We start from the raw sequence: 25,271 nt of genomic DNA, 5'->3' as shown, positions 1-25,271 counted from the left end.
AAATGAATATTGATTTATCTGACTGTGTTACAGCTTCTGCTTATAAGATTTTGATGAAAGACTACTGCAAGTATGATCTGAGCTGCAATAAATTGAAAAGAGCTTCAGCTAAAAGCACAACAATCTCAGTATGTTGTATTCCGACAATCCGAATTGGCCCCTGGTATGCACATAAGCAGTATATTTATTCTTTTCTTATTTTAATTATTTCTTCATCTATGTATTGATTTAGAATAGATTTTGGTTCTGCATATCTTTAATAAGAATATATATATATATATATATATATATATATATATATATATAAATCAAGGTAAGATTCTAATGGTGTTATCTTTCTATATTCTCTCTTGGTGGGAGCATTTTCCTTATACTATTTTGAATTGACATTCTCATGAGCAATGTCAAATTTCTGATGCAGCTCTATGTTGGTTTCCAAAACAAAGACATATATTCCATGATATCCCTAAAGAGTACCAAACTACATATTATACAAATGGACTCATACCTGGTAACTCAACTCAAATCCTTGATACATCCAAGAAAATTACTTGAACTGCATCAAAATTGATCGAACCATGCTTGAACATGGAGGTGAGCAAAATTTATTTTGTAGATCATAAAAGGCTACAAACCAAATATGACCCCACCTGAAATGAAACAAATGACTCACCACCCAAAAATGATCTGAACTGAAAAATGATTCAGATGACCCATTGATGACTAATGAGTTCTAGATTTGCAACTTAGAGTCTGCATTGTAATATTTTAATCACTGTGATCACTCTTTTGGTCGTTTGAGAGTATTGGAGTTATGCACTAACCTAGTGTTTGATCTGTTTGTATGGTTGTACTCTCTTCTTGTCAGTTAGCATACTTAGTGGCCCTATTTCTTAGGATGTGAAAAACATACTGCAGCCACAGACATCTTCTGCATGTGTTCAATTTTAGTGCAATCAATTTGTGTGGCTCTCTTTTTTACATGAATACTTCTGAGTCAATCATTTATTTCATTACTTTTAAACTGCCAAAAGATAGAAGTTTATACTTTACAAGTATGAGAACTACCAGTACACCACCCTAATTTTCTTTTTCAAAATCTGTTGCTGAAACCTTCATATGACCTACAGTGTATTCATCGAATCCTGGAATGGGCATGGAGTGACATGGGCATTTGAGATTTCGTTTTAGACCAAAAATATGTATTTTTTATACAAGTAACGACTTCGACACACCGTTAAATATTAAAATTCGAGTACAGTCACATAGGTCAAATTAGTAGGTTATCAAAATTTTGTGGTTAGAGGCTTAGAGCTTATAAGATTTGATCATTATTTGCAGAAAATGATTCAGATGACTCATTGATGACTTCTGAATGTGCAACTGAGAGTCTGCATTGCAATTTTTTTAATCTTGTGATCACTCTTTCTCCCGTTGGAGAGTATTGAAGGTATGTACTACAAAAATCTTGATCTTTGTAGTCTCTTGTCAATTAGCACACCTAGTGATAGGATGTGCAAAACATACTTACAGCCACATGCACCCTCTTTAGTCTCTTCCATTATATATTATTGCATGTGTCCAATTTTAGTACAATCAATTTGTGTGGCTCTCTTTTTTTCATAAATACTTTTCAGTCAATCATTAGTTTCATTGCTTATAAACTGCCAAAAGAAAAAAGTTTATACTTCGATAAGTGATGAAAAAGACCAGTACAATCCATCCTTCTTGTTACTCGAACCCTTCACATAAACTGAAGTGTGTGTGTCTAATCTGGACAAGGACATGGAGTGACCTGGACACCTGTGATTTCGTTTTAGACCAAAAATATGGAATTTTTTTCGTATGAATAATACTTTGATAGACCGTCAAATATTAAAAAGCCAAGTAGAAATAACATATAGGTAAAATTGGTTGGTTATTGAAATTATGTGGTCAGAGCTTATTAGATTTGATCATTGTTCACATAATGACAGAAATTGATTTTATCCCATTGTTTAGATTGCCACAATTGATTCAAGAAGCTCTAACCCAAAAAAGTCGATCCTAGCAACAAAGGAGTACATCTAAATGAGAACACTCGGTTTTTTCATATAATAGCTTTTAGATAGAAGTGTTGCAAAATCAAGGAAATAGAGGAACTTACACATAGAGACGGACACATCAAAATAATTGAGGTATTTCTTTATTATTTAACTCAATTAGTGGCCAAATTTTATTTCGTTGTCCTCCACCAGCACCACCACCTTGTGCACAACACTAAAACAATTTTGTACTGTTAAGCAAAACGAACGAGCTTGCACTCATGGAGAAAAACTCTACATGTTTTACCAATATTTGTTGAAGATATATGACCGATCGAAAAGTGTTCTTTTGAGATAACGAGAATAGTATAACTACAATTAATTTTAACATCATATTTCTAGAAAGGAACTAATCACTATATATTTTTTTCCCTTTATATTATTTGTTTTTTTATTTTTATGGTCTAATTTAATGATTTCAAAAACCTTAATATCTACTTTATAATTATCAATATGTTTTGATAGATAGAAATAGAGGAAAAAGAAGGTAATATAGAAGGATGAAGAATTACTTGTTTGAATAACTAAAAGGGAGGGGAGAGATTTGGATGGGAGGGGTTTAAAGGAAAAATATAATATTTTTTGAAGTGGATTGATTTGAAGGGATAACACTCATTTTCCTTTCTTTTCCCTTCCATTTACTTCTAAATAAATAAGGCATATTCTTCCCTCTTATTTCTCCCCCTTTCTTTGCCTTCCTTCCTTTCCCCTTCCTTGTCTTTTTTTTGAATTCTAATTTATTATCCAAACATAGTGTATATATGTATAAAAGTTATATTTATAAAAATGTATTTTAGATAAAATGATCCATTGCACTCTACTCTAATTCAGATATTAATTCATAAAGTTTACAATATAAGAATAACAAAATCAAAGTGCACGTAAAAACAAAAGAATATCATTGAAAACCACATTAGTAACATTGACTTAAACTTTCACATCGTCGATCGGTCTCTTCCCTGATTGATACAATTTGAAAAAAGTATTGGCATAATCCTTGAGTGAAATGCTCTTATAACGCTGATGATAATTAGCAGATACAAGTTCATCGAATGGTCCAATTTCTTTATCTCTGTCACTATCCCAAAACGCAGCTATTGAGACTCTTTCTTTTTCTGAATTTGTCACCGCTCTATGCACTGTACTCTTGTAAATGCCATTGCTCATTATCTTCTTAGACATGGTACAGAACATATAAACACATTTGATTAGATTCAACAATCTCTGGCATGACACAAGAAGACTGTCGAAACAAACATAACACAAATATGAGGTATACAATTGGATCGGTTGATTTAGGTCAATGTTCCCGATGTTCTATTATGTTTTTTTTGTTTCACTTTTTGAGTAGAACTTTTGAATGATGCTAATTTTGAGAGACAAGGAACTTCATTTCCATGTTAACAAGCTAACAAGCCAATGAAAAACCTGACCATAGTGGCTTTCTTTGGTTAGAAAGTCAGCTTGTCAATTGGTTTACGAATCATTTACCAAACAAATTTTTTGGTTATTTGACCAATTAAACCGAAAAGCCAATCAAGAAGCTTGCCAAATAGAATTTACCTCAATTGGATCTCCAAGGTTGAGAAATAAAGCATGAGGAATGGCTGGAACCATGAACCATTGATCATCTTTCAGGACTTGAAGTCCTTCTTCATCTTGCAACAGTAATGTCAATGCTGAAAAATCTGCATGTGGTTTCAAACCTAAAACTTGTTTAAGGCTAGGGAATCTTGGGTAGAAGTTAAATCTCACATTAATTTCTTTGTTTTTCCCATATCTATTTGCTACTCTCTCTTCATCTACATTCAATGATCACCACCACCAGCTCGAACAAGACATCAAACATGGCTGTTAACTTTGTAGTGTATTCATCTAGCACTTCCCTAATACAAGTTTCATGTAAAATGGTCAGGTTTAATTTCAAAATAGCACCCTATACTATTGATCAAGTAATGTGAATTGTACAAATTCTAATGACTTGCAGGTTAAGATGTCAATCTCTCTAAAGTTAGAAAGATTTGGAGGAAAAACTCTCTTTTTTTTTCTTTCTTTTTCCTTTCCTCCTAAACAAATAAGACTTACTTTACTTCTACTTCTCTTCCTTTCCTTTACCTTCTCCCTTCCCTTCCTCTTCTCCTTTCCCTTCCCTTCCCTTCGTTTTTTTCTCTCCAAATTTGTTATCCAAATATAGCGTCTAGGTGTTTTTGGATAAGAAAATGTAGGGAAGGAAAGGGAAGGAAGTTGCAAGAATAAAAGATCTCATGTTTGGATAAAAAAATAAAAGGGAAGGAATTTAAAGGGACTAGATGAATAGTTTTTGTTAACATTATGTTTGAATAGCAAAGAGTGAAGAGAAAGAAAAGGAAGGGGAAGAGAAGGAAGGGAAAGAAAGGGGAAAGGTAAGGAGGCGGAGTATATTTTGTTTGTTTAGAAGGGAAGGAAAGAGAAAAGGAAGGAAAATAAGTGTTTTCCCTCCAAATCTTTCCATCTAAAGAGAAATTATATTTTTAACATAACTTTTTCATATTTTCCTATAAATCCCTCCCATCAAAATTCCTTCCCTCCCATTTTGTTATCCAAACAAAAAATTCTTTATCTTTTCAAATCCCTCTCATTCCTTTCCATTCATTTCCATCAATCTAACACACTCCTAAGGTCTCAATCCAAACTTGAAAAGATTAATTTGAACGGAAATCTCTCATCTCATTTCATTTTTTTTTTCACTTTCCTCCTGAACAAATAAAAATTATTTTCATTAAATTTCTCTTTCATTTCTTTCTTTTTCCTCCTTTCCTTATAATTTCTCTCCAAAATCATTATCCAAACAAAGTGTCAAGTTGTTTTAGTTGTTTTTATTTTTACACACATTGACAACCATTAATCCCATATTATAATCCTACTACTAAATATACAAAGTAAAGAATGTATTATAGATTGATGTAAATTCGCAAAGTGAGCAAATAAATAATTACTTGAAATTCAGGGGTATTTCAGGCCAAAAGTTGTATTGTCGTCGATGATCTGGAAAAACTGTGAGACTAAGGCCCTCACTCCAATCATGAACTTGATTGGTACTACTACTCTTGGCTGTGCCCAATTGGAAGCCATTTGTACCTTGTGGTAACATTCCATATTTCTGCTTCTCTTCTATTGAAAGGCCAAAAAATTGCCTTGAGACTTGCCTTACATCATCCAACAATGACATTGGTATACCATGGTTTATGAGCTGATAATGCACCACACAATCATATGTATTACTTTGGTTTATGATATTCAAGAATGTCTTTGGTGCAAGAGCAGGATAAATTTTGACTCAAATTATTTGAGTAAAAATTTTATTATGTAGTGATTAGGAATAAATATTTCATTTTAAATTATGGATTTTAATTATGAAATAATATATGAAGAATTTGAGAATGATAAGGTTTGGGTAGTCATTTTTAAATTATCAACTTTAACTACTTTAAAACAATGGTGAAATTTAATCCAAATTTAAATTTGAAAATTTTTAATTTATCAAACAATAAATTTGAGCCAATTTCAAATTTCCATATAAAATTATCATTTTCAAATACGGCATTATTGAATTGTATAATATATAATACAGAAAAATAACGGCTAAACTGGTTTAGTACACATACAAATAAGAGAGTTTGGCCGACCCTATACATGTATAATTAATTTGTCTCTGTGTAAGCAAAGTAATTAAGGAGCTATTTAAGGCGATATTTTAGCGTATCTTGATTATATATATTAATAATAATATATTTTTGTCAATATTGTCCTTAAAAATATAACAATATTGACATTTTTAAAAGTAAATTTTTTACTAAATTTTGTTAAAATTTAAGCAATTTTTTTTTAAATATGAGATTATGGATTCTTGCTATAGCTTTATAGGACTCGTTTATACAAAATCACTATTCAAGAAGTACTTTGGTAATATCCATTATTTGTAGAAGCATATTCATATTATATTATGAAAAGTTCTTATATATTAATGTTTATTGGTAAGTATCATCTTCTCCGAACAAGGTTTTAAGATTTTCCTTTCGTCTACCTATATTTAAAAAGAAAAAAGAATAGAGGTATCATCTGTTTTTTATATAGTAGATTCATTTGTTTAGTTGTATTTTAGTTTGTTATTGGTTTTCTATTATTTACAACTTTACCTTTTTAGACAAAAAAAGAAAAAAATCTACTTTATTAACATATGATCCATTTGAATTATTTCTGGGCTTCACTCTTTTTCTCCTGGTGTAATATTGAATTTTTTTTCTATATATCAAACAAAATTAATAATACCTTTTAGATGTAAACTTTAATTTATCTCATTTAATGCTTCATTATTTATTCTTTATACTATTTCATTATAATCCTAAAAAAAAGTACCACATTATAATGTGATAAATTACATATCATAAATAGAGTAAAGAATAATAAAAAGATTTCATCAACAACATTATAATAGCGTGCAACTTAAAAGGACGGGAAGTACTTGATAGGTCATAGGAGTATGAAGTAGAAGTAGAAGTAGAAGTAGAAGTGTATGATATGCACAGTGCACTCTATTAATATTAGGAAAATTTACCTTAATAATCTAATGCTATATTTAGGAATTATGATTTCATTTGGAAATTTGAAATTAATTCATATTATTTGGCAAATAAAAAAATTTTAAATTTGAATTTGGATCAAATTCCATCATTGCTTTTAGAGTAATCAAAGTTGAGAATTTGAAAATGACTACCCAAACTTTGTCATTCTCAAATTCTTCATTTATGATTTCATAATTAAAATCCATAATTTGAAATGAAATACTTGCTTTCAAACACTACATAATCTTATTTCCTTACAATAATTCTAAGTTTTGATTAACCTCAGTGTCATTTTTCCGGAAGCATTATATGAAAAGTAGTAACCCAACAAACTAATGACCATGGTCCATGGCTAATCTCTCCCATAAAAAATCAGGTTCCAATTCTTTTCTTTTCACAGTAACTTTCTTCCTTTATCAATTTCTCTCTTTCATCACCATTAAAAGCTCTACCTTATGCTATGAAACCCAACAAATTAGCCTTAAATGTTGGAATCAAGTAATCAAGTAATCAATGGTACTCAAATTAATCCCAACAAATAAAACCAAATATATATAACTGTGATTTCTTTTTTTTCATCTAGCTTCTCAAGCACTTAAAAGTAAACCCATATCCATGGTTTCTTTTCCTCTCCTATTTTACACACTAGCAAAGCAAATCAAGCCCAAGTACCCAATCCTTGCTGCACTTAAGAGCTCAATTAACTCAATTCTAAAATTTTGAATTATGTAAATTTTCTCTCTCAATAAATATGGATCAGAAAATTAATTAATTAACTCACATAGAGATTTTGAATGTCCATCAAATTGAACTTACAAAACATAAACTTAAACTTTATTTGACCATACAGATTTTTGATACATTCTTCCAATACAAGTGCCTACCTCTATTGTTCAACACAGTTTATTTTATCTTGATTCCATGAAAGTTTAAACCAGGTGGGTATAACATATAATCCTTAGTCCTTATACACTGAACAAATCATACCTACCAACTATTTTTCAATTGATGTCAATGGTAGAGTGAAGTGGAGATGAAATTTTTTACTTTTTTAAAGAAATTCAGTAGATAGAAAGAATGGAGGAGAGAACCTAACCTAGTTAGGAGCGAGGAGTAGATGTCAATGGTTATATTAAATTAAAAAAAAAAAAGTTTAAAAGAAAATTTAACAAAGTTAACCGGTAACAACGCTAATGGATAAATGATATTAGGGATTAATCAAAATATGGGAAAATATAGTCAAGATTGGATTTTTTCCTAATAATATTAATAGTTACATCAATACGGAGAGAGAAAAACATTAAAAGGGTCCAAAAACATTCAATCATCATTTCAAAGATAATTAAATACCAAATTTAAATTATAAAATTTAAAAAATGTTAAAAAAAATTAATAAAATAAAAACCTGGAAACAACCCCATGAAGTAAGAGCTGATTTGAACTTTTGAAGCTCTTGTGTTGTTTGGGAAGAAGAAGAAATGAGCAGAGAATAATCAATGAAAAGAGGATCCATATATCCATTTATACTTTTTTCATCAACTATTTCATAATTGTTACCATCTTTTCTTGTATATTTATTTTCTTCCATTACTTACTTTATTCACTTTAATTTCTTACAAGTCTTCTTTGATTAAATAGCCATTGAAGCTACTCGATTATACAATTAGGAAGGAAAAAAGTTATGGTCCTCATTTGCGTGTTCGTATGTACTCTATCTAAATGGGTTCATTTAGATTGTAGCTTACGTGTGTAAGTAATGGCCATATATATCACAAACAGGTCTGGGATTTGAGAGGTCCGGAAGCGAAATATTTATTATGGGTTTTTAATTGCTAAATATACTATCATATCCACGACTGTTTCTAAGGGTAATTTTGAGGTGCAATCGTCTAGAATCCAGCTCATGAAGGGTCCATATTGAGTTACTCCTTATTATTAAAAATCAGTTTTTTAATTATAGTTTTGTATCTTAACATTATATGATTTTAAGTTCGTATATTTATTTGATATTGATGTGACGGGAAAATGAGAAATCATATGATACATAGTTGAAGGAAAATTAATTAAAACTTTACTTATATATAAGGGTCTTTTTTAAATTTTCGCCTAGGTTCCAAAAATTGTCAAAAACGACATTAACCATACCCACTTAACTATAAATATTAAAAAATTATTTTTCTAACTTTCTTAATAAGTTTGGGATACAAACCCTCTTGATCTCTTATAGGGCCTACCCTGATTACAAATTATTGCACATCCATAATGTTTTGAACTCTGCCTCAATAACCCAAACCACCTATATTTCGGGGAAAAATTGAATCATAGAGGCTTAACATTTGTGCTTTTAAGTTTATTACACTGAACTTTGGAACTTATATTTGATGAGATGAATTTTGTTCTATAATTTCATCTAACATACTATTTTTGGGTTTACCGGATGAACAAGTAAAAGTAACTTGTTCTGTTGATTTTATTTTTTAAATAATGTAAAAGAATTAATATAAAATCAAAGAATATAATCCTAAAGTATGTTTTTATACTAAAATAGTATGGAATATTTTGCAAAGATGAATAAAACATTGGATTGAACGGTGGTGGACAACTGGTTTCTAGAAAGAGAGGAGAAAGGGGGTTGCTTCGGTGATTGTGGGGGAGTGAGGTCTTTTTTTAAATTTAATTGTTTTGTAGAAACAGTTAGAGATTATAAGAGGGGTGAATTGTTTTCTGATAAGTTTAAATGTTTTTGTCATGTTTTTGCGTAATTAGAAGCTTAAACTTAAATGCACAAACTTAAAAAGAGACAACATAATTTTTACGTGGAAACCTTGTAGGCCTAAATAGAAGGAAAAATCACGACCCCCTAGGATTTCAAATTCTCTACTATGTTTTAGTCAATTAGTTACAATTACATAAAACAAATAAACAAAACTAGGTCAACTTCTCTTTCTCCTTCTCTTTCTCTTTCTCTTTCTCTTTCTCCTTCTCTTGCTTCATATGAAGTTTCTCTCTTCTCCCCTAGACTTCCTCAAGTCTATTTACAACAATTCTCTCAAAAACCATTTTACAAAGGCCAAATATCTAAGAATAAATTTAATGAGTTGCACAAGAAATATATGAAGTTGATTGACAATTTTTAAGCAAAAAAATATTTCTTGATATTTTTCAATACTTACGCATCTACAAAAAAACAACCGGTTAAAAATAACTCCTTTTACATAAGAGCTTTACGTAGCTACGTGAAAGAAATAACTACCAAATTAGGCAAGTTAGTTTTTCTAAATTAAACCAATAATTCAAGTCTATTTATGTGGAGAAAAATTAGGAGAAGTTTCCTCCACCTTTAAGAAAACGTATCGATTATTTTAAAAAAAGTTATAAAATGCTTTGCCAACTAACTTAACAAATTACTATACATCAACTAAAAAATATGAAAAATATTTTCTACAGAATTTTCAACTAACGTTGATTCTTCCAGATTTGAGTCTTGGGAAGAGGGCACTGTCTCCACTCATCGACAAGTATTGTCAGATTATCAACTTAGGAACAGTAGATCTCATGTCTACATTTGACTTCCTACTGTGATCTTCCTTATCTAACTTCCTTAGATATATTTGACATGTACAACGTTCATAGACCAAGTCGCATGCACTATCAACGATCTTTATCAAGATCGGATATCAATCTGCACACAATCTCTAAAATATAGTTTTATCTTAAGTGTAGTCATCATCAAAACCTAAAAGGGCCAACATGTTTGACCAATCATAATTAATTAAAATCTAATTTAAATTAATATCAGTTAAAAATTGATTTGAAATAAAATTTAAAGTTTAATAAAAAGTTTAACTAATCAATTTTTATAACCTATGTTGTGAATGGGTTATGACAATGGTGAAGAAACAATAACAAAACAAATGCAAAGAACAACCGCAAAAACAGAGCACAACAATGAAAAAAGCAAAACACACAATATATGAGGTATCTAAGGATACCTCCCCCTCAAACAAAGTATCTTATCATTAATATAAGCAAAAATACATTAATGACTCACCTTACAAGCTTTAAGAATACCCTCTTAAAGCAAAAGATTGAACCTTTAACTCAATCTCACACAATATGCATAAACAAGGATGAAGAGCTCTTATGGTGTGAACCCTAGCTTTCAATCTTGCATAGGCCTCTCTCACTCTACTCTAATAATGCTCTAAGACTCCTTATATAGTCATAAAACATTAGAATAAACTAGGACAAAAAGCTTAAAAGCCCACAAAGAACCGCACATAAAACAGAAAGCTGCAAAATAATCTGCTGAATGTCGCTCGATCAAGCAGCTCGAGCTTGACCAGTCGAGCGTGCCTCTTGCTGCTACTGGTTTGATTCTGTTTTATGGCTCGACCAAGCTGACCATGCTCGACCTGTCGAGCAGCTCAGATTCCAGCCCCTTTCCTCGAGTGACTTACTTGTCCATCCCATGCTATGCTTCCTTTGAACAAACCTCCTCAATTCATCATCATCGAACACTTGATCAAGTGAACCAAACCTTAGCACTCCACTTCGCATGGCACATTCCGCACCACTCTTAAGTGTGCAAGACATGGCATGAGCTATGAGATGCTCAAAGTCATCATCAGTGTTGTTGGAATTGGCTCTTGATTCAACAACCTAATCTTGTGAGAGATTGTCTCTTAGTGTAACGACCTCAAATAAAGAGCTCATATTCTCATAAAATGTATTAGATAGACTATTCAACCCATATATGAGTCGCTTCCCACAGTCTCGTATAACGAATATAGGTATTAGAGCTTCTCAGTGCTATATCTTAAAAATGATCTCCAGGCATGAGAATTGAGTGAACTAAGTTGCTAAAGTTGGTGTTAAACTAATGATGCTATGTGTTTTTAGTACTTGATGTAAGTAGCCCTACAAATAAAAGTAAATTTTTAATTACATGTTAAAATTGGAAAGATGATGGGACCATTTGAAACATTTATTAGATTTATAACTCTTCTTATGTGAGAGTTTGGGATCATAATTTTATTTCATAAAGTTGATTTAATGATGAATATGTTTACGAGGTCAAAGAAAATATCAATATTACATCTACAATAAAAAATTTATTAAATTCAGTTCTACAAGAAATTATATCAGATCGAAAGCCTATGTCATTGAAAAGTTTATCATACAATGATTGTGATTTTATTTATTGAGATAGTTATTTGATGTCAAATTTCATGTATTTGCTTGTTAATTCTGATGTAGATGTCTTATGACGTTTATATTAATAAATTAATTTAGCAACTACCAAGTTGGACTAGTGACAAGGTAAACAAATCTCCAACCTCTAGTTCCTCCATCAAACATTGCTATCAACAACAAATTAGCAATAAGCATTATGGTATACAAAAGTTAAGAGAAATCAACTCCAAATGCAATGATCAATAATAATAAATGATATGAATATTTGCTTAGTTGCACAAAATTAGACCCTTAAACAACAATTTCACGGTCTATGAGGGTCCTAATGAGCTTAAACTAAGTAAAAGAAGCAATAAAAGCTTGTTAGAAAATGCACAAAAATGCACCTTGTATCATTAGTGCTAACTTCATTGGACTTTTCTCTTGTTTCTACGCTCCGATTCACATATCTTTCTCCAACATCTAATAATTATGAGGAACGGTATCAATCCCCAAGGGGAATTCGCTCCAATGTAGTACGCATAGTAGTACAATGGACTCGTAGAGAAATGATCCCCTTCCAAAACCGCGGTTATGTAATATATAACTAAACCATAGAATTGGCCGAGAGATATGATCAACTGAAGAACATACCTATACGACTTGTGTGCAGCTATAGCATACCTGCATGCATAACATGAAAAAATAGTCATATTCAGCGGTAATTGCCTGCAAGTACCATAAACCATGTTCCTCAAACTTTTCATTTTACCAGAAGTATCCCCTCCCTGTGTCAGATCCAAAATGGGTGTTGGCAATTCAACACTTATTTTGGACCAGATACGAGTACCCAAGTTTAGGAAACTAGATACTAAACAAACCAGTCTCACATGATTCGCTAATCTTCTCGCGAATCACATCACAAAAAGCAAATTGTCTCGGTTTTGGGCTATTTTGGGTCATTTTCAGCGAATCGCGAATCCAAAAAGCAAATTAACTGGTGAATTATGTAACACCGAATTAAACAAGATAGTAGACAGAATGATAGATGTTGATCGTTCTAATGACTTACGCTACTAAAAGGCAGGCAGGGCCCCACGCAACGGCTGTTACCATTTCAACAGCAACTATAGCAGAGTCAAAAGAGGCATATCGGGAATCACCTTTGCTATACTCTTTCCCTGCGCAAGCGAAACATCAAACTAGCTTCGATGAGAAGAAATATCTCATCTCTAATAGGCCTGGGGAGAAGTAAAAAGTATCACAAGGTGATTGATGAACAAGAGCATTACAAATTTCTGCTAAGTAAAATCCGTTCTTGTCCTTAATGAAATCAGGTGTGAAGGCAAAGTATCCCTCAACGATTAGATGTATCAAGCCGGTGAAAGTAAACCAACATATGAGCAACTTTTCGAGTCGTGTAGTCTTTGAAAATAAACCTGTATGACAGAACCCAGTTGTTCAAATGGTGATAAGATTATAATTGCAAAAACAGTAGAGCATGGAAGCAAATTCTACTATTAGACGATGCTCACAAACCAACAGTAAACATAAACAACGGTAGAAGTATCTCCGTTGCAACCATTTAAGCAAATCACTTTCAGGGTTTCACAACAACAATGCCAGTGCCTTGAATCCCAAAAGATGTCAAACTACGTCTCTTTGTTGCATTTTAAGATACTTTAGAACGACAACTTTTTGTTGCAAATAGGAGAATCACATTCAAATTATATCAATGTAAAGTACTAGCACCAACTACTTCTCCAATATCTTCGTTATGTAGTGGTTATGTTACTCGGATCCTCCACACTCTAACATACATGTTACTAAGACTCTTCACTTCCTTTCACCTCAAGTACGCCAGTCAATACTCCAACATGGGCAACTAGACACTTTAAAACGTCACTTTAGTCAAAGATCAAAATTATTCAGCAAGTAGTCGAATTGCATACTTGGACTTATACCTGAACGTAGGTAACATAGGTCAGGTGCCCAGTTCAGGTCTGATATCAATACCAATTACGAATGACATAGGTTAGCAGCTTGAAAGTGTACCCTAACAGTCTGCCTCATTGCAGGAGGCTAACCTCCAAAGAAACTTGTGAGTATTTCTAACTTACTGTTGCAACTTGCATATTAGCTCCTACTCTCATTGATTGAGTATTTTCTTAAATCTAAACATAGAAAAAAATTAAGTTTGTCGTGAAAGAGGATAATTCTAATGACATGTTTGATAGTCAGTATCAAAATGGTGGGAATTATAATGGAGAATTAGTCTTAGTAGGAAAATCTCTTGAAAAATTTAATGTTTATGTTTGTTCAACTTTAATCATCTCATTTTTTTTCACAACAATTCATTCTTACGTATTACCATCTAGAGATGTGATTAGGTAATAATGAAGAATTGTGAGCCAAAAAAACTTGATAACAAACTATTCACATTACAACCTTTTACTACTAATAATCAAAAGAGCCTTAAAAGGTGGCTAAAGTATGCCGGACAAGTGATCATGGAAAAAGGGACTCTAAAATATGGAGAAAAAGATCTCCCTCCTCTTTTTAATTTCAACATTATTGTACCTGGTGTATCCCCGCTTATAGAATCTATAATCAGGCTCTGGAGAGGAAACGGTTACTCATACCCATACCATAGAGGAGGATGCGGCAAAAGAGTCCTCCGGCTCAAGAATAACATGCAAGGTTTTCAACTAGTATACCAAGATCCTTGTAATCCAAAATCAACATGATCGAAACATGAGCACAAATTATTAGGGTCATAAGGCTCAATTACTAACTCTAACCACAAGAAATGATTGAGCTTTTGAGCTCTCACACAAATTTATATGACCTTTTCATCATTCAACAAATCAACACCAACCATAATTGCAAATAATTGCTACTAAAAATTGCAAATAAAAGTTGTAAAAGGCTACCAAAAAATTCAAATGTACAATAAAGAAATCCTACTTCATTTAAAAGTATATAAATGATGAAACTAGGAAAGAAATATACCGGCAAAAATCCAAGAGACGGACAAAACAATGGATGAAGCGGCAGCAAAAACACCCAAAATTGATAAAGCAGACATAGAATTAGAGACGAAACCAGGCAAAATGAGATCTTTTGGAGAATAAGGATGAGCCTCCATTACAACTCTCTCTTTTAGATCTTGGGTCTTCCTGATTCATAAAAAACAAATGGAGAATTTCATATCAGAAATCCAACTAATAAATAGGAGTAGATTCATATAAATCAATTTTTCCCATAATTTAATTTAGATTTCTAAGAATTTGAATGCATACTTGAAGTTGAGAGTTGACCTGTGAAGAGATATGGGAGAGAAACGGAGATGACTTTAAAGAGCCAAGAGGCCCAAGATTAGAGAAAAGGAAGTTAGTTGGTGCATGTCTAGTGGGGTGATAAAAAAATGTGATGACATTATTACCTTGCAAATAGAAGTTACTAACTAGTAGAGAAAGGGTGAGGTGAAAGGATGGGGTAAATAATAATACTAATTTTTTATTGAGACCGTCTGATTATGAGATGATCCAAAGAATAATTAATCAAAAAGTAACCATTAGACAAACACAAATTTTTGTTTGAGACGGTCTCACTATGAGACATGTCTTACACTTGGGTTAAATAGCTCAAGAATAGAAATTTTTAGCTTATAGATTTCTTGTTTTGAGGTCGTCTTACCGTGAGATGGTCTCATATAAGACGGACCGTTAGATAAAAGAGGAGAAATGAGGTGATTAATAAAATGATTAACGAGTGTTGAAATTTCATCACCTCATAACCTGGAATACACGGACACGTCCCTGGACTGGCGTGTCCCGTGTCGGACACGGACACGCGAAAATCCGTGTTCGACACGCCAAATGAAGTGTCCAATATTTTAATATTTTTCGGACACGCGAACACGGCAAGGACACGGAAGGGACACGGCAAGCAGTCAAGGACACGTTTTTTTAAAAAAATAATTAAAAAAAAATTGAAATCATAATTCATAAGCAGAATTCTGAAGCAGAAGCACTCGTCACTCGAATTCCCTTCCCTCTCAATTCCCTCTCTTGCTCTCATTCCTCTCAACTCTCTTTCACTCTAACCCTAAATACTCATGTTGTTTATTTGGTAATTATTTGCATTTTATGTGAATTTTATGTTTTTAAAGTGTTTATTTACATATATCAAATGAAAGATTGTAAAATTATCTTTAATTTGATATATTTATTATATTACCATTTTCGTGTCCCCGTGTCCGCCATTTTTAAGTTGGCATTTTTCCGTACCCGTGTCGTGTCCGTATCCGTGTCCGTTTTAGTGCAACCTAGCTCGTACCACAACTTACCAAAAAAAAATTTAAAAGTCAAAAAAAAGGTGCCATAATAATACTTCTCATTAGACCAAATATAAAGAGATTGAAAAAAGATGGTGCTTCTGTTTTATTTCAAATATCCCTTATCAATGCAATTATTTAATATTTAATAGCAATTATTGTATATAATTAAAAATTTTAAAAATTAAATATTAATAAATTTTATTTTAAGACGAATCAAATAAAATCTCATTTAACTATGTTTTAATGCATGGATTAAGATAAAATATAAATTATAAACGAATGATGAATAATAATCTTAAAATAAATGAGACATTTGAAAAGAAATAGAGGGAGTAGTATTTTCAGTATAATTTTATACGATCCTAACTTTGGTACTTAGAACTCTCACTTTTGCCACATTGTCATATATTTGTTATTCAAACCTTCATTTTGTAATCAAAATAATTATTTTGAATCGTAAACGCCAACTAAATTGAGTGTTATTATATCTAAAGTGTTTTAACATCAAAATAATATGTTAAACGTTAAACAACTAAACTAAATAAATATGAAAATGAAGAGAATTATGAGTTAGTATAATAGTTGAGAGTTATTTTTTTACCCTTATGACATAGCATCAATTCTCATCACAAGTGATGGCCATGAAGCGGGTTACCCGGAACCGAACCGGTTTCGAATCGCTTGAAACCGTCCCGGAATCGGAACCGTTCGCGACAGGTTCCGAACCGGCCTGAACCGTGAAACTGTGAAACCGCAGGAAAAAAAATTGCCGGAACCGTGAAACCGCCGGAAAAAACTGCTTGAACCGGACCTAAGAACCGCGGGTCAGTTCACCCGGACCACAGGTTCCTTGGAACCGGTCCGAGTGAATCGGCCCAATGGTTCCATGGAACCGGTCTGAGTGAACTGGCCCAACTGTTCCTTAGAACCGGAACCGGAACCGGCCGGGTGAACCGGCCCAGCGGTTCTTTGGAACCGTCCGAAAGAGCCGCTAACTAGCCATTGTGATTTTTACTATAAATACACATCACTTTCAATCATTTTCATTCACAACTCATCTCTTCTCCTACTCTCTCTACTTACTCTTTCTACTTAATTACGCAATTTTCTCTTAATTACATAATTAGTCTTTTAATTATTTCTTAATTTAGTTAATTACATAATTAGTCTATTAATTATTTGTTTATTTCTTAATTCCGTTATTATTTCAACATTATCATGTCTTCTTTTTTGAAAAAAAACCTCTAAAAAAGTTACTAAAATGGCAAAATTATTGGGAGGTTCCAGCTCCAAAAGAAAGGTCACTTCAACTCCGTCGGTATCAACAACACCGTTGATTAGTAATTAATTATGAACCCAATTATCCAGAAGGGTACGACCAAGAATTACACGATTATTCAGAAGAAGTGGAAAGAGAAATACAAATTGATGAAGAAGAGGAACCAATGACCCCTATTGGGATACATAGATCTCGACAGTCATCAACAAGATCACATGAAGAACAGCAACAACAACAAAGACAAGCTCGTGGTAAACGAGTCAATTTTCAAACTATCGGTTAGTTTTATAATTTTATTCTTCAAATTGATTAAATTTTAAATAATTTTTTATTTATATATTGTGGTATTTGAGTATGTCTTTAAATTTAAATTTAGATGAAGATGAACCAGTAACACAACCTTTTGCAGCAATGCCACCTTCTAGTGGTAGAGTTGTTTCACATGTGTGGTCGTATTTTACAAAAGAACCAACCGACAATCCAGATATTTTCTTATGCACTTGTCAAATTTGTGAAAGTCAAGGAGTAAATCCCTTAGTTTCATACAATTTCACCAGAGTTAAATACTTTTTAAGTTTTTTATACATACATGATATTCATATTTTATAAGTCAAGAATGTATTAAAAATTCATTTATTGTGTTTTACGAATACGTGTTAGGTGGTGTTACGGGATCTTTTAACAAACATTTGGCAAAGAAGCATGGAATCACAAAAGAAACTCATGCAGCAAGCGGCAGCGGGACCACAAGTGGAAGCCGATAGTGGGACATTCCCAGCGGAAGTATGCCTTTTAAATATAATCGTAATGATATGATTGATGAATTTTCTAAATATGTAATTTGTGATGAATTGCCATTTAACCATGATGAAAGTAGGGCATACGAGCATTACACTAGAAAAACTTTGCAACCACAATATAGAGCAATCCCAAGGAACACTCTTAAACGACGCACAATTAAATTATATGAATCAATGCGCTATGAGTTGTAGAAATGTTTAAATCTTTTAATGGTAGGGTTAGCATAACAACTGATATTGGGTTTGCTCCCTCACATTTAGAAGCTTATATGTGTGTAAGAGCACATTGGATTGATCAAAATTGGATTATTCAAAAAAGAATAATTGCTTTTGAGGTAATGCTCGAAAGACATACGGGTGAAAACATAAAATACAGATTAATAGAGATATGTAAAGAATGGAACTTGTTAGATAAGATATTTTATTGTTCTACCGATAATGCATCCGCCAACATTAAATGAATTGAACTTTTGTATAACGAATTTGCATTTAGTTTTATCCTTGGGGGTAAATTATTACACGTACGTTGTTGTGCTCATATAGTAAACTTATCTTGCCAAGCAGGTATAAAACGATTAAGTGATTTATTAGATCCCATTAGAGACATAGTGAAGTGGCTTGGAGTTGGACAAGTAAAGAGAAGATATAAGCAATTATGTAACTAATATCAACTAAAAAAGCTGTATTGGTCATTAGATACTCCTACACGTTGGGGCTCAACCCACGATTTATTAAAAAAAACGATTGTTTATCGTCCAGTTATAACACAACTTTATAGTGAGTGTACAGATAGCTATATAAGTGATGACACATGGGAACTAGCTATAGGTGTACAGAAAATATTAGAAGCGTATGACCACGCAACTAAGATTTTTTCATATGTTTACGAACCAAACGTCCACTTAGTAATAAGTGAATGTATTACTATTTTTTATCATCTTCTTAAACATTCGCATGATGATATTAACACATTTTAGAAGCCGATTCTTGTAGATATGATGGACAAGTGGAAGACATATTTTACTGATTTTTCTTTTATTTATGGAATTGCGACAATTTTAGACCCATGTTTTAAGACATAAGTCCTTACTAAAGTAATTGGATTTTACTACCAATCATTAGATCGCCCGCTTAGTGATGTACATAATTATGTCGGAACTTGTAAAAAGCTTTTAGCAAAATTTTATGATTACTATGCTAGTGTATATAACCCAAGTCGCGATACGTCTAGGCGTGCTAGCGTCTCGGCACGTCCCACTTATTATAATTCCGTAATAGCTAACATAATAAGCCAAGATGATAGTTTTGTAGGATCATCTTCTTCTTCACCCTCCACTTCATATTTAGAATTAGATAATTATCTTAAACATCACTTTGAAATTGACCAAGGTAGCTATAATATTTTAGAATGGTGGAAAGAAAAATCTACAAAATTTCTCATATATATCGAGAATTGCAAAGGATATCCTTGCAATTCCTACTTCTACGGTTGCGTCGGAGTCTGCTTTTAGTGCAGGTAGAAGAGATTTAGACGAAAAAAGATCTCGTCTTGCTCCACATAGTATTCAAATATGTGTTTGCAAGAAAGATTGGGATCAAGCAGAGCTTTGAACACAAGGACTAAAGAACGATGATGATCAAGGCGATGATGATCCATGGATGATGATGGATACATCTGCATCATTGTCAGGAGGAGAGTCAGCGGAAGCATCTAACCAACCAGATGACGAAGACGAAGACGAATAGGATCAATCGGACAACGATCAATCAACATTCAACAACTACAAATAAAAGGTATGACAAAGAACTACGTCGGCTTTGATTCCTTCGTGATACGTAGGCAGCTTAGTATTTCTTCGGGTACTAGGTTCAAGTCCATTTTCTCCCTCTTTTTTTATTAATCATCTTTATAGTTTCTTATTAATTTATTTTTTTCATTCTTTTTAGTAAATATTTTAATAACGATGACAAGCAATGAATTTCGCTAATAATCAAGTAAACATCAAAGGTACGTCCGCATAATTATAGTATTTTTATATTATATTTAAAGGAAAAATAAAAATAGAACCGATGGTCCGACCCGCCCAACCCGCGTGTTGGAACCGCCGAAACCGCCTCATAAACCGCCAAGGAACCGTTTGGAACCGCTCGGAACCGGAACGTTCAAATCAGGTTCCAAATGAAACCGGAACCGGAACCGGACCGTGGCCACTGCTCATCACCTACAAATTGATTGATCAGTTGACTTCAACAATTGCATAATACATTCATACTACTTTTAAACACCAAAAATGCCCTTATTATAACTACTTTGAGGTAAGATTTTTCATGATTAGTCACTGTCAATCACATCAGTGGTCTCATTATTTAATTCTTACTCCATATTGCAGTCACCTTATTCAATCAATGGCTTAAACATTGTAGGAGATTTTTGTTTCCAAATGATACTCTGAGTCAAGTAACTTTGTCTATTCATTTTGCAGGTCGGAGAAAGGAAGTCTGAGACATCTCATCCTTACTATTCAAACCTAAGTGACAAGGGAATGATATAATACCATGACTTACTCTCTCACTCTTTATAAATCCAACCTTAGTTTCTAGACAGAATCAAAGCCTGATAAAGTGTATATATAGTCATCAATAAATCTAAAACTAATTGTCCTTACTCAATTTTTCATTATTAAGGTCTAACTAATTCCAAAGTGGAATTTTCAGTCAAATCTATGGTTATAACAAGTCCAAATAAATTCAAAATAACTCTATAAGTAATCACAGGTTTAAGTTTTAGGTCATGGTTTGGGGCGAGTCTACTTCTAAAGCGGATTGAACAGAGTCTAAGTCAATTTGTCATAAATGTGAAACTTAGATCCAAACACATACAGTTATATTTATATTTATATTTAGAAGTAGACCTAAACTTCAAGTCATTAGGTTCTAAATATTTTTGACCCTTATATTAAAATTATAAATATGTCTAGTTATTCTAGTCAAAACTAATGTGTTTCAAAAGTTTTTATAGCTTCAAGAGTAAATTTGAACTTACAAGCACAACCAATAATGTCGCACACATACGAAAATTATAACTAAAGTTTTTTGTACTAGAAATCATCTCACTATTAAATAGCAAATAAGTCAATGCACAGCTAGAGGTCGAGAGAGTAAGGGCATGTTCTAATATTATCCAATTTGATTTGAATTTACTAAGGTCTGATCTGATCAAGTTTGATCTAATCTGGTCTGATCTGGTCTGATTTGATTTAATCTGATCTTATTTGGTTTCATATAGTTAATATAATAGTAATATTTTTGTTAATGATAAATAATAATAGTTAAGGTGCATGAAAGCATATTAAGATGATCTAGACTTGTGAAAAGGAAGACCACCAACGTGCCTGTAAGAAGGGGGGAGAACATTATAGTTAATGTAAAAAGAAGTCATGGTAGGCTAAAAAAAATGTGGGAGAAGCAAATCAGATTTGACATGAATGAGTTTCACCTATTTGAGAACTTGAGTAGGGATAAGACTAGGTTAAGATTCCTCATTTGTGTCCTATACTATCGATAGTTATCTTTTTCCTTATTGTTTTAAACCATCGATAGTTATAGAATTTCCTTATTGTTCTCAAGCCTTTTTGTTTTCATTCATATTTCCTTTGGTTATCTTTTTTAGCTTTATTCTTGTCATGTCATGCATTATCTTGCTATATTTCTTATCTTGTCTTCTATTGTCTTGCCTTTTGTTTTTATTTGCAAGTTTTCTCGATACGAGGGTGCATTGACCGCAACATTCTATGTGTATAGTCTGATGTATTCTATTTTTCTCTAAACCCTGATCATAGCTTCTTTTAAGCGAGACATACTGGGTATAATGATGAGGTCACTCTTGTAAATTATGTCTACTACTTGTTAGTTTAGGCCTTGTTATCGTCTTTTTTTTTAGTTTTCAATATTTTTTAAACTAAAAACCATAAATAAAGAACCAGAAAAAGTGAATTTAGCTTTTTAGTTGCAATCTTTAAAATTATCATATTCCGAATAATTTTGACAACTTTTTATTCATTGTTAGACATATGTTACATGATTTTGAAAATGAAAAAATCAAAACAAGAAAACCGCAGCATTATCAAACGAACCCTTAGGTTTTGAACATGATGTCCAAATTTTGCGGGTAAGGATTTTAGCCCAACCTAACAGCAATCTATAATTGTTATCTCAGCTTGATCCTCTAGTTTCAAACCAAAATCAAAATAAAATACTCTTGTAAAAAATTGTCTCCTAATAAGACGATATCAAAAAACAATAAATTCATATACTAAAAATTTATATTAAGTTCAACCTAAACAAAAATATGTGAATTAAAATTATCTTAGAAATTCCATTAATTTTGTACAATATCACCAAAATACCCTCAGAAGTTGGTTTCATTCTCCAAAGTAACCTCTTCTCTTCGTTCCACTAATTAATGTTCCAGCACTTCTAATCTCATTAGCTTTTCTGCAAATATTTCTTCATTTCTCATCGTCTCCAAGTTTTGCTTCCTCTGCACATTATCTCTTCAGGTAATCATCTCCTCTTTCCCTTTTTTTTTTTTGGATCATTACTATATTAAACATGACAATTTTGTCAAAACCTAAACTTTATTTGCTCACTTTTATGCCAAATTGCATATTAGTTTGATTGATTATCGTGTTTGTTGTTGATCTCCGATTGAAAATTATCTATAATCATTTCATGACTGTTTTAGATTTTATGATTTTATTGTTCTAGATCTGATCATTTTTGATAAACTTTTTTGTTAGATCTTTAAGACCCACCTCAGATCTCATCTGGGTTTATCATGAAAAGTTTTACTTTTTCCTCTGATTCATTGTTTGTTTCGTTTTTAAAGTGAATTTTCACTGATTCATTTAGGTTAATTTCAAGAACTAATTTTGTTGGTGAAGTTCGGCTGAATTTGAGAACTGTGAAAATAATTTTCTGTGTCAAGGAAGAACCAAAATGCCTGCACAGAAGATAGAAACTGGGCATAATGATGTGGTTCATGATGTTCAAATGGATTATTATGGTAAACGACTTGTCACTGCATCTTCTGATGCTACGATTAAAATAATTGGTGTGAGCAATTCGGCTTCACAACCCCTTGCTACATTGACCGGCCACCAAGGCCCGGTTTGGCAGGTTTCGTGGGCACACCCGAAATTTGGGTCGATCCTTGCCTCATGTTCTTATGATGGTAGGGTGATTATATGGAAGGAGGGTAATCAGAATGAGTGGGCACTAGCTCATGTGTTTCATGAGCACAAATCTTCGGTTAATTCCATCTCTTGGGCACCACATGAACTAGGGCTTTGTTTAGCTTGTGGATCATCCGATGGGAGTATCTCGATTCACACTGTTCGTGCTGATGGTGGTTGGGATACCAATAGGATTGATCAGGCACATCCGGTTGGGGTAACATCAGTGTCATGGGCTCCAGCAACTGCACCAGGAGCCCTTGTAGGATCGGATTTGCTAGAACCCGTTCATAAACTGGCTTCGGGGGGTGCTGATAACACTGTGAAAGTGTGGAAGCTTTCAAATGGGACATGGAAGATGGATTGCTTCCCAGCTCTTCAAATGCACTCAGATTGGGTCAGGGATGTAGCTTGGGCTCCTAATCTTGGGCTTCCAAAGTCAACAATCGCCAGCGCTTCACAGGACGGAACTGTGGTTATATGGACTGTGGGCAAAAAGGGTGAACAATGGGAGGGAAAAGTTTTGAAGGACTTCAAAACTCCAGTTTGGAGGGTTTCATGGTCTTTGACAGGGAACTTGTTAGCCGTAGCTGATGGGAACAATGATGTCACATTGTGGAAAGAAGCAGTTAATGGAGAGTGGCAGCAGGTTTCTACAACTGAGCAATAGCTTTTTCTCTTGTACTCTTTCATATTCTCTTACTACAATGTCATCTTTCATGGACTTGAATGAACTTGGTTTTTGTAACGTGTTCGATATTGTAGATTATATATTTGTTGAGATAGAGAAAGAGACTAGTTGATTCCTTCTGCTGCCGATTTATACACAACCTGTATCTTCTTATTGCTCTTTTGTTTGAAGTTTTGAGTTGTAATGTTGTACTGTTGTAGTTATTGTATTAAGTTGCAGACTTTAATAATTGTGGTTAGAGGTGGAGTTTACTGGTTCTGAAACAGCTGATGTTATATAAACAGTCCCGATACAATCAATTGTGGTAGTACTGTTCTCTTTGGTATTTTAGCTGCCCGTGTTCACAGTTATTTCCAGACTTGTTTGCTGATAACTTTTTCTGTCATCCCAATTCTCGAGTTTGATTCACAAATTCAGTGGACAGTAATTGAGAGATCGATTCGAGGTTGTTGAAGGATTGTGTTAGACCTGACTGTGGCTCACTGCCAGCCTTTGTGGTTGAAATATTGGCAGAGAAAATGTGGATTTAACATGTTCTGGTGAAATTTACTGGCTCAATATTTGCCTTGCTGCTCTTCAAAGCTTGTTCTTCATGATGGTTTTTTGTCCTTGCGCTTTGCATTTAATCCTCTTTGCACATCTTTCTTTTCCATCTTCAAGGGCTTGAGGTTCTTCTTTTTGATTCGGTTGCATTGGAAGCAAATTTAGGGTGACAATTCAATACAATAGAACTAATATAAATTAAGTAAAATATACTTCCTCTGTTTCATTATACTTGCTATTATTAGTGACATTTTTCCATCCAACATGTTATAATCGGATTAGACTATTATAGAACGGAGGAAGTATTATGTAATCTTTTTTGTTTAAAACAAAAAATTAGGTTTGTCTGATATAAAATATCTATGGACTATGATATGCCGGAAATTGAGATTTGCTAGGTAAATAAAAATAACCATGATTTACCAAATTGTTAAATCACATGTAAGTGGCAAGTATTTACTCCCTCTGTCCCATATAGTTTGAATCAAAGATAAAATTATTGTTTTTTAAGAAAAAGGTGGA

At 32.8% G+C, this 25,271-nt stretch overlaps 2 protein-coding genes, 1 long non-coding RNA gene and 1 pseudogene across 6 annotated transcripts; 2 read left to right on the top strand and 2 right to left on the bottom strand.

The window, feature by feature from the left end:
- The first annotated feature begins 5 nt into the window (after positions 1–5).
- On the top strand, positions 6–18,758 carry LOC130815993 (uncharacterized). Of its 2 annotated transcripts, XR_009042666.1 has the most exons (6): positions 6–163; positions 422–594; positions 1,342–1,450; positions 2,002–2,177; positions 17,571–17,759; positions 18,142–18,758. It is a non-coding gene; the product is annotated as an uncharacterized LOC130815993 (long non-coding RNA). The 2 variants fall into 2 exon arrangements; XR_009042665.1 differs by lacking the exons at positions 17,571–17,759; positions 18,142–18,758 and having other exon boundaries at positions 7–163; positions 2,002–2,546.
- LOC130815989 (protein SRG1-like) lies at positions 2,876–8,406 on the bottom strand (annotated as a pseudogene).
- On the bottom strand, positions 12,100–15,292 carry LOC130815990 (probable 3-beta-hydroxysteroid-Delta(8),Delta(7)-isomerase). Of its 2 annotated transcripts, none has more exons than XM_057682554.1 (5): positions 15,163–15,292; positions 14,873–15,039; positions 13,153–13,299; positions 12,933–13,041; positions 12,100–12,544 (listed from the first exon to the last, which is right to left on the bottom strand). In XM_057682554.1, the coding sequence occupies exons 2-5, from the start codon at positions 15,006–15,008 to the stop codon at positions 12,289–12,291; spliced, it is 648 nt and encodes a 215-aa protein (XP_057538537.1). In that variant the 5' UTR covers positions 15,009–15,039; positions 15,163–15,292; the 3' UTR covers positions 12,100–12,288. The 2 variants fall into 2 exon arrangements, with proteins under 2 accessions (XP_057538537.1, XP_057538538.1); XM_057682555.1 differs by having other exon boundaries at positions 15,181–15,292.
- Positions 18,759–22,678: 3,920 nt separating the features above from the next.
- LOC130815984 (protein transport protein SEC13 homolog B-like) lies at positions 22,679–24,900 on the top strand. 2 transcript variants are annotated; one of them, XM_057682547.1, is made up of 2 exons: positions 22,679–22,840; positions 23,193–24,898. In XM_057682547.1, the coding sequence occupies exon 2, from the start codon at positions 23,280–23,282 to the stop codon at positions 24,183–24,185; it is 906 nt and encodes a 301-aa protein (XP_057538530.1). In that variant the 5' UTR covers positions 22,679–22,840; positions 23,193–23,279; the 3' UTR covers positions 24,186–24,898. The 2 variants fall into 2 exon arrangements, with proteins under 2 accessions (XP_057538530.1, XP_057538531.1); XM_057682548.1 differs by having other exon boundaries at positions 22,714–22,840; positions 23,170–24,900.
- Positions 24,901–25,271: the final 371 nt, after the last annotated feature.

The sequence above is a fragment of the Amaranthus tricolor genome, chromosome 6 (assembly GCF_026212465.1).
Source record: "Amaranthus tricolor cultivar Red isolate AtriRed21 chromosome 6, ASM2621246v1, whole genome shotgun sequence".
Lineage (NCBI taxonomy): Eukaryota > Viridiplantae > Streptophyta > Magnoliopsida > Caryophyllales > Amaranthaceae > Amaranthus > Amaranthus tricolor.
Note: the sequence above shows the minus strand (reverse complement) of the source record. Positions and strands in the feature narration are given on the sequence as shown.